Source organism: Myotis davidii, unplaced genomic scaffold (genome assembly GCF_000327345.1).
Source record: "Myotis davidii unplaced genomic scaffold, ASM32734v1 scaffold332, whole genome shotgun sequence".
NCBI lineage: Eukaryota > Metazoa > Chordata > Mammalia > Chiroptera > Vespertilionidae > Myotis > Myotis davidii.
The window spans coordinates 5,154,044-5,163,794 of NW_006285779.1; the positions used below are offsets into that span (position 1 = coordinate 5,154,044).

General features: G+C 47.9%; 2 protein-coding genes across 2 annotated transcripts in view; one reads left to right on the plus strand and one right to left on the minus strand.

Annotated features, from left to right (window-relative positions):
* GOT1 (glutamic-oxaloacetic transaminase 1, soluble) overlaps positions 1-2,483 on the plus strand; it is a 19,876-nt gene extending 17,393 nt beyond the window's left edge. Inside the window, exon 9 of the mRNA XM_006756568.2 lies at positions 1,698-2,483. Coding sequence (XP_006756631.1) covers positions 1,698-1,837 — 140 coding nt within the window. The 3' untranslated portion in view covers positions 1,838-2,483. The remainder of the gene's footprint in view (positions 1-1,697) is intronic.
* Positions 2,484-4,477: 1,994 nt separating this feature from the next.
* CNNM1 (cyclin and CBS domain divalent metal cation transport mediator 1) overlaps positions 4,478-9,751 on the minus strand; it is a 50,156-nt gene continuing 44,882 nt past the window's right edge. Inside the window, exons 9-12 of the mRNA XM_006756569.2 lie at positions 9,256-9,436; positions 8,957-9,106; positions 7,231-7,332; positions 4,478-6,527 (exon numbers count right to left, since the gene is read on the minus strand). Of these exons, the coding sequence (XP_006756632.1) occupies positions 6,448-6,527; positions 7,231-7,332; positions 8,957-9,106; positions 9,256-9,436 (513 nt within the window). The 3' untranslated portion in view covers positions 4,478-6,447. The remainder of the gene's footprint in view (positions 6,528-7,230; positions 7,333-8,956; positions 9,107-9,255; positions 9,437-9,751) is intronic.

Consider the following 9,751-nt stretch of genomic DNA (forward strand, 5'->3'; position numbering starts at 1 on the left):
CCGCCCCATAGCAGGGACATAATTTCTTAACCGGTCTTTCCTAGTCTCTTAAGCATTGCCCTCAAAAAAGAGGTTAGAAAGTTACCTTTCCATGTCACAAATAAAAACTTAGATTGATAGTTGGAATTAAAAGATGATTGAGTGTCCAGTGGGTAGCCTTGAATGATCTTGGTCAGCCGTCAGTAGGGCCTGTTTGCAGTGGCTGTCCCTTCCAGTGATAGAGGGATCATTCATTTAATAAGTTATTCCCGAGCACCCACTGGCCAGGCCATATGTTGCAGACATGGCCACTCACCTGCATGTGGAGCTTGTGTGCCTGGCTTGGCAGTAATTGGGACACCAAAGGTCCTGCATGTTACTATAAACCAGGGCCACCAGAATGCCATCTCTCTCTCTCTGTCTCTCTCTCTCTCTCTCGCTCCCTCTCCCTCTCTCTCTCTCTCTCCCTCTCTCTCTCTCCCTCCCTCCTGCCCCCCCCCCCCCTCCCTTTTCCTAAATCAATTTTTAAAAAGATGAACTGAGTTAATATAAAGTGCTTAGAACACTGGCTGGCACAGGGTTTGCTCCTGATTATTAGGATTTTGTCACCATCTTATTTGGGCTGCTATAACAAAATACAGACTGGGTGGCTTAAACAACAGAAATGTGTTTCTCACAGCTCTGGAGCCTGGGAAGTCTGAGGTCAGGGTGCCAGCATGGTCAGGGCCTGGTGGGGCTTCTCTGCTTGGCTTGCTGGTGGCTGTGTTCTTGCTTCATGCTCACATAATGGTGAGAGAGCACGCTCTCTTTAGTCTCTCATGAGGGCACTACTCCCATTATGGGGCTCCACCCTCATGGCCTCATCGAACCTAATCACCTGCCAAAGGCTCCACCTCCCAATACATCACATTGGGGTTAGGGTTTCCACCTACATTTTGGAGCGACACAAGCATTCAGTCCATAACAATTACCATCCCATTCCCTCAAATGATGGTGTCTTAAGGGTACAAACTAGACAACAGTCGGTTGAAATTCTCTCATGGCCTTGCAACAAAGCAAAACAGCTCTAGAGATTGTGGCATAAAGGAAGTCCAGGCAGTCCCTACCTGCTCTGTCCATGAGAAGTTCTGCAAACACATGGGAAAGCGCTCCTGTTTATGTTTGAATGAGAGAGCTAGGACATGCCAGATCAGAGCGGTGTCTGCAGGTTTCTAGCCCGTTGGTTCGTGCACACAACATTTACCCAGCTCCTCTCATGCACAGGGCCTTGTACAATGTACTGTGAAAGTGAAATGTCCAAGGGAGGTTGCTTCTAGGTGCTCAGGGATAAGCAAATTCAGGTTAAGGGAGAGATGAAAGAAGCACTTCATAACCAGTTTTTTTTGTGTCAGTGGAATGTTCTGAAGTCTGAGGGTTGTTTCAGTTGATAGCGTGTCCTGTGAATGGGATGTGCAAGGTTTGGTTGGGAGGTAGTCCCAGATTAAAATTCCCATGAGGAGGAGCGATATTAAGCTTCTTGGGGATTAGAAAGTCAGCTAATCCGACTAGTTTTCAGAATCGATTGAGGATTTTTCCCTGTGAACAATTGGACAAAATAGCTCCTTTGGTTTTTCTTCTCTGTACTACGAGGCAAAGAAGGAAAACTAAAATTGTCATGGAGTTGCTGAGGCTTAAAGGATCCCTACTACTCTGATTATACCTCTCTTTGTTTTCAACAGCCAAGCAAGTTGAATATCTGGTCAGTGAAAAGCACATCTATCTGCTGCCAAGTGGTCGGATCAACATGTGTGGCTTAACCACCAAAAACCTAGATTATGTGGCCACCTCCATCCATGAAGCAGTCACCAAAATCAAGTAAAGAGGTACCACTGAAACCAGCACCACCAAAGCGGCCCTCTGTCGAGTGTGTTCCCTGCCTGCACAAGTCTAGTTGTATACATCATGGATCAGACTATTGCAAGACCAAAAGGCTGCTCTGGTGAGGTTGGCCCCACTTGAAGAGAACATCTCTTGAAAAGAGATGCGGGCCAAGTTAGAGCCTTTCTGAAGGCCAGAGCAAATTAAGCTTTCTGTTTAAGAAGAATAAAATGGTACTTTGATCATGAGCTGTAGATATCTTGCTCCCTTGCTAGAAGCCAGTGTCTTGCCCGTGTCACTTGTGTGCTTCTATGTGTTGCTTGACTCTGTACAAAGTCTAGTCCCAAAGATCAAGTTATCTGAAGAGCCATATGTAATTGTGGGTGTTGGCTGTCAGTAAAACGCATCACCTCTACCCAGAGTGTCTGTGTCCCTGCTCTTTCTGCATGGTTGTGTCCCTAGCCCTAAGCTTTAGTTCTTTCGGGCAGCCAAGGTACAAAATATATTTACATCACATGCACACAGTTAACTAAAAGTTTCACAAAACAGTATATACTCTTGCTACATGCAGTGCATTCTGATATTTTCTAGTCCATTCTATTCTTTTATGTTCCATTTCACTAAAGAAATAAAAGTGCTGATTGAGACTCTATGTAATTGATTTTGTATCCACCAATAGGTTGTAACCCATGGCTTAAAATGAATGCTATAGCCCTGGCCGGTTTGGCTCTCAGGTTAGAGTGTCGGCCTGGGGACTGAAGGGTCCCAGGTTCGATGCCGGTCAAGGGCATGTACCTTGGTTGCAGGCATATCCCCAGTGGGGGGTGTGCAGGAGGCAGCTGATCAATACTTCTCTCTCATCGATGTTTCTAACTTTCTATCCCTCTCCCTTCCTCTCTGTAAAGAAATCAATAAAATATATATAAAAAAAGAATGCTATAGTGCCCTAGCTAGTTTGGCTCAGTGGATAGTGGGTTTTCTTGCGGACTGAATGGTCCCGGGTTCGATTCAGGTCACGGACACATGCCCAGTTGTGGGCTTGATCCCCAGTAGAGGGCATGCAGGAGGTAGTCAATGATTCTCTCTCATCAATGTTTCTCTCCCTCTTTCTTTCTGAAATCAATAAAAATATATATTTAAAAAAAGAATGCTATAGAGGGATGTACTAGTTGCTAAAGAAAACCTAATGTGTTCTTGTAACAGGCTTACCATTGGTGAAGGCTTTGCACCCCACCTCTTTGCCAGTTTTCTGGACTTGTCCTTCAGAGGCCAGCTGTCTTATATCACTTAAGACCTTGGACTTCATGGATTCCTAGAAGGGTTGACATCACTCAGGGTGATTCTAGATCACAGCCCTGCCCAATGCAGTGGAGCACCTCCTAGTCAATTAGAGCCACTTGAACATAGATCACATTTTCCAGAGAGTCCAAGGAACTCTCCCCATACAGTTCTGTAGAATTGGAGTCTTGAGTTTGAAAATATTGAAAGATAATTCTAGTTATTTTAACAGGATCTTCCCCTTTCTAACGTGCTTTTGAGTTATTATAAAATCCTAGTCTTGAGGGCTGATTGGTGTCTTAGAAGTCATTAACTCCAGCCTCTCTCAGAGCTATAGTCTCTGCCATATTGTCCCTGACCTGTTCATTTTGGGGTGGGGGCGGGGCGGCGGGCGGGAGAGGGGCAGAGGTTTTCCCTACTTGGTAAAGCATCCCATTCTGTTGATGGAGCACCTTACAGAGGTCATTTACCTTGATTCAGATTTTGGTCGTTGTCTGTCCTACTCCCCTGGTTCCCTTACTCGCTGCCTTTAAACCACAGATACCAAGTCCACTGGCACTTCTAATTGATGACCTTACAAATATTTGAAGTAGCAGTTGTTATTCCTAGTTTTTGCTTTTCCATGTGAAGCTCCTTCCTTCCCCCCACCCCAACTCTTTGTGTTCCTCCCAAGAAAGATCTTGAGCTTGGAAGGCACCCACCAGTGCCTCATGCATCACATGGGTTCCACAAATAATTAGTGTCTTCCTGCTTCTTTCTTGTTCTCAGTCACACTCTAGCTTCTCATTTGAGTTTTATTTCCACTTCTGGCATTTGTTTCTGCAAAAGCTTACCTATCTGTCTTCCCAAAGTACAGCACTGGAGCCTTCCTGTAACCTTGACCGCAGCCTCACACCTGGCCTTCAGAGCCAAGCCTCTTCAGGCAGGTGGGCCCCGTGAGATAATCACAGGTGAGCTCCACCCAACCTGCATCTCAAATGAAAACACTTCAGAACTCCCAGATTCAGGGCAAGGAAACCAGTCACATTCCAGGAGAGCATTTTCATTTTATTGAAAAATTATTTACAATTCATTAAGTCTTCATAAATGCTTTATTTTAAAATTAAAGTCTTTTTTTTTTTAACTTTTTGTAACCTGAAGAAAATTGGGGAGAGTGGGGTTGGGGAATGGGAATGAGAGTGGTTACAGGCTCCTTAGGGATTCTGCAAAGGGATGGAGGTAACACAACAGCAGTGGCCTGAGCCCTGTGGCCTAAGTGGTAATGCAAGAAGACTGCATAACAGTTCTTACTTGAAACTCAGTCCCCTGGTTTGGGTCTGAGGCACCCAGCACAGGGCGGGGTGAGGGGGTGACACTTTGCTATTCCTACCAGGCAAGAGTAGGTGTTGGGGGCAGGTGGTAGCCTTGGAACTATCTAGAAGTCATGCACTACTGAGCCTCAGGCAGAGCCAGGCAAAGGATGTGAAGTCAGTAATACATTGCTAATACGCTGCTGGAAAAGGCATCACCAGCTGGAAAGTCTTCCACACGCCGTGGCCTTCCTGTCTGCAACACCTGCTCCGGTTCGGAGGGGGAGAGGGGATGAGGTTATGTGGGGTGTAGGCTGTACAACAGCCTAGGTTGTGCCAAGAATTTCCGAGGAATTCCACTTCTCGGTGGGTGCCAGCTCCCCCCATCAATTTCAAGGACACTTGCGAAGACCACTTACAATTAAAAATCTGTCTCAGACTGCCAGTGCTCACTTCACTCTGCATTGCAGAAACTTTGGGCTGAAAGCTCCACTTTCCGTTAAAGTAGGTTTTAACCCTTTGTGGATCCAGGACCTTTGAGGATCTATGAAAGCTTTAGCCCTCTGGAAAACAGGCATAAGAACACAGACACTAAATTCCTAGTGTTAGGGGTTTCATAGACCCTATGAAGTCCAACAATGGACCCCCTGGAGTGATGGACCCCCCAAGTTAAGAACCCCTGAGTTAAAGGTTCCTATGGATAAGCTGCAAATAACCCAGAGGAACCATCATGTGATTACTAATTGAATGGGTGTGGGGCAAGAGGAGTAATGGTTGTGGAGGAAGGGGAGGTAAGCCTGGTGCCCCACCCCAGGGAAAAGTTAGGGAATGGTTTGGAGATTCAGCAGGCAGCACTGGATCAGGGCGATAGATCAGAAAGGGACTTGGGGTCCCAAAGACCTTCACTTCCACATTTTCCCTAAGGCTGGCTCTGTGTCCCGATCAGAACTTTTTTTTTCACGTAGGTACGTGCAGTCATCCTGCCATCTGATGGTTATGCTTGGAATTGCATCTGCCCCCACATCCAAGTGAAATGGCAGAAATTTAGTATGTTCTTGGAATAAAGTACACATGGCTAACTTGCTGGGGGTGCAGTAAGGGGGAGGAGTGGGGGGAGTGGATGAGAAAGAGGAGTACTCTTCAATGTTCCCGTGTAATGCACACTGAAGTCCCATGAGAGCTTGCATCCGTCTTGGCTGACGTGGGCACTCTTTGGTTTGTCATGGCTAAACTTGCTTCAACAGCTTAGAATTTTTCCATATACACACACATGTATATGGGAAAATACATATTTGCTTTGATTTGAACTTAAAACCTGAAGCTCCATCTCTGGCTCCCAATTGGGTCTCTCTGTTCCCGGTCCCTCCTCTTCCAGAGCAGATTTACTGATGGATTGGTAACTGCCGATTGGGAGCCAAAGCAGATGTGTCCCTGGGAAAATCAGTGACTTGAGGTTCCATCTGGCATTCTTTCCACTCCAGCTGAGACCCAGTTCCCAGGCTGCTGGAGCCCTTACCTAACAGGAAACTGGTCACCAACAGTTTTCTGTATTGTCATGTCACGCCCACATGGCTGAGTCCAGCTGCCCTGAAGTTCTGGAGGAATTCTTGGTGCATCTTCTGAACACACCGTCACGCTTGCTGCTCCAGCCTCCGCTGTGCCTGTCAGCGGCACCTTCTGAGCTAAGCTACGCATGAAATATGGCATCAGGGGAATCTCGTAGAACAAAAAGGGCATTAGGGGTCCCAGAGTGGTATTGTCAGCCTGGAGTCATGTCTTCTCCAGTCCCAGGCTGTGCTGTGGACGAGGCCATTTCTAGCATGTTCCACTCGAGGCACCTCCTTCCATCTTGGCCACTGCAGGCTCTGAGTCCAACTGGAGGCGATGAGGGAAAGTCTGCTAAACTGACAGGGGTGAAGAGGTGGTGAGGGAAGCAGAACGCTCTGTCACCTGTGGGAGGCCTTGGGGAGAAGCAGATGACAGGAGGGTGGGTTCTCCCCCAAAGCTCTGGAATGTCACACACCCAGCAAAAGTTGTCTGCCCATCATGTGATGAGAGGTGTTAAATTGGAGTTCTCCTCAGAGGCTCTCTCTCCATCGGGTGACCTCTTCCTTTTTCGACCACCTGAAAAACACAGTTTGTAAGGATCCATCTGTAGGACTCAGAGGACATTCATACTCTCTTGGTGGTCTAAGCTCTCTTCAAAATAGAAGCAGAAATGGAGACAGTTTGGCAGGAAGCAATCTGCATTGTCACCTGCTGCTGCTATCAGCATATTTACATTTTTCAAAAAATATATTTTTTTTGATTTCAGAGATGAAGGAAGAGAGAGAGAGAAATATCAATGATGAGAGAATCATTGATTGGCTGCCTCCTGCAAGCCCCACACTAGGGATCGGGCCCACAACCCAGGCATATGTCCTGACCAAGAATCGAACCGTGACCTCCTGTCCTGGTTCATAGGTCAACCATTGAGCCACACCAGCCAGGCAGCATATTTACATCTTGAAGGACTAGGATTCACCTTTCCCCTGAGATGACAGCTCTACAAAGCCACAGACCCAGGCTAGTGCCAATGGAATGGAGATTTCCTGGAGGGAACCGAGTAAGGCCCATGTAATACCTCGGGATCATGCCTTTCCCATCCTCTGATCCCCAATTATCAAGGATGCAAAACAGCCCAGGGCCTATGATGGATTCCCCTGACTGTACCTCATTAGGGTTCCCCAAAGGAGTCACTGGTTCCTCCTCCATGAGGAAGAGCCTAACATGCTTTTTCTACTACCCAGCTGGTAGGTGGCTTTCGTCTGGGTGAGGAGATACTCACTCAAGGTTCTCAGCAGCCTCTTGCCCATGGTTTCCTCAAAGTCACTACTGCAGGGACTGGTCTCTGTGTCCAGGTTGATGTTACAACATTCACTATCCGATGCTGAAAGGAAAGAAGAAAGAACACAACCGTTTCCAACGTGCACACCCAGGGACCGAGGTGGGATGATTCTGGCTGACATTTCTTAGCAGGTGAGAGTGTAGCACCAGTGCTAAGGCAGCAGTGGCTCCAACAAGGGAGGGATGCCCAGGGAGCCTTTAGCAAGGGGCACTTTAGTGCCACAAAAGGAACAAAGAGAGAACAAGAATTAACTACTCAAACCCTGTTTGGCAGGAGAGAGAAGGGAACAAGATGTTCTCAGCATTTTTTGCCAGACAAAAAGCAGGACAGGTGGTGATGTGTCCTTCCTCTATTTGTACAGATCCTGGAAAACCACAGGGCTCAATAACAATTAAGCACGTGCCAGGTCTTCTCCCACTGAACCCAGTGAGAATTCAAAAGCCCTAGAATCTCAGAGCCAGGAAGGAGCCCAGCTCTTAGTGCCAATGCAGGAAGAACCTAACCTGGAGGACAAAATGATGGAAATGGCACCGCACCCGAAGCCAGGAGGCTGAGTCCGTTTCTAATGCAGCATACCGATGGGGCAAGTCACCTCCCTTCTCCAGGTCTCAGGGTCCTCATGTGCCATAGAGGACGATGGGTTAGATAATCTCCAAAGCCTATCCCAACTCCTCCATTCTTATTCTTTTGATACAATTTCTCGGTACATGTTTTAGCTACTAAATTCAGTGTGGGTGGGAGAAAAAGAGCATCAGTCCTAAATTTAGGTCCTAGAATAGTAATTATGTATGTCCCAGATTTTCTGCGTTAGCTACAAGTTCAAACATATCTCAGGCAAGCATATCTTAGGCAAGAACAGAAGGACCTTAGGACTGCTGGGACGCTGGGAGCTCGGAGCAACACCACCATCAAGACAGAGGCCTGCAGTGTCTCAGAGGGAGGTGATACGGTCTCAGACTTCAGGACAGCTCCTACAGATTACATCTGGTCCCTGGGCCTCAAAGGAAGGGAAGAGCCCTGCCAATGAGAGTGACGGCTGACTTCAATGTCCTAATCTGTAAAGTAGCCCTAACAATAACTGTGCACTATTTAGAGATCATGGCACCAAGCACTGGAAGGTACCCTCTGTATGTGTTAGCTCATCGACGCTCAAAGCTACTTTATGAGCTGGTTACTGCGATTTGTATCTATTAACATAAGGAAATGTACCTTTTAAGACAAGGAAACCGAATCTTCAGATAAAGTAACTTGCCCCAAATTGCATAGCTCCTAAGTCAGTGGTTCTCAACCTTGGCTGCACATTAGAATCACCTGGGAATTTTTAAAATCCTGATTTCTGGGCCTCATCCTCTGCAAATTCTGTTACTTTGTTACTAATGATGAGGCCCAGAAATTAGGATTTTAAAGATTCCCAGGTGATTCTAATGTGCAGCCAAGGTTGAGAACCACTGTCCTAAGTGAAGGAGCCAGGCTCTGAACCCAGGTGGAAGCCTAGTTCCAAACACACTGTCTTCCAGGGTCTGATGCACGGTAGCTGCCCAGTAGACGTTAGGAGGCGTAAGGAGGCGGGACATTTTACACGGGGGCTGGGATCCCAGGCTCCCCTCACCCAGTGCCCTGTGGTGAAGACCCCCCTGGCTCCTGGGGCCCAGTTTCCCTCCCGGACCTGCTCTTGTGGGAATGGCTGCAGGAGACACTGAGAGCTGCTGTGTGCTGTGCTCCTGGAAGTCTGTCATATCCTCCTGGGGGAAGCCCATCTCCTCCATCCTCAGGTACACGACCTCGCCGGGGCTTCTCAGCCCATCGGAGCGGCTGCCTGGGGGGAACAGTACGTGTGTCACCTCTCTGCTTTGGAGAAGACCAGGGCTCCATGAGGACAAGATGGCAGCTCGGGACAGCCATGAGGAGGAAGGCAGGGCTGTCCTCACCTCAAGGCAGCCCGGCCCACCCGCCTGACTGACTTACATGGCAGGCTGTTCCTGTTGTTTAGGATGACAGCAGCGTCATCCTTGGGGCTCTGGGGTGTGCCCCGGGTCGTGGGGGCCTTGGTGGAGTCTCCGTCAGTGAAGGCCTCCATGTCGGGGGACTGGGGTGAGTTGTCCATGTGGCAGGCGGTGAGCGCATTCTGGTACTGCTGCCGTGTGATCTGGGAGGAAGAGGCAGAGAGGGGCAGAAGCTCAGGAGACACTGGGCAGAGCATTCCATAGATGTGGCCCAAGCTCAGACGCAGCCTCACCTGGGTGCTTTGGAACCCAGGCCTCCGTGACCTGGGATCCATGAACTAGGGGCCTTACCCAAGCTGTACCAGGCAAGGAGTTGAAGACAATGAGAGGACCCTTTGTTTGTTTGCCACCAGAGTTCTCACTGTCATTTTTATTTGCTCTGGACTCTTGTTTTATCTTTTATTTTTTTAAATTTAAATTCTTTATTGTTTAAAGTATTAAATATGTCTCCTCCCCCG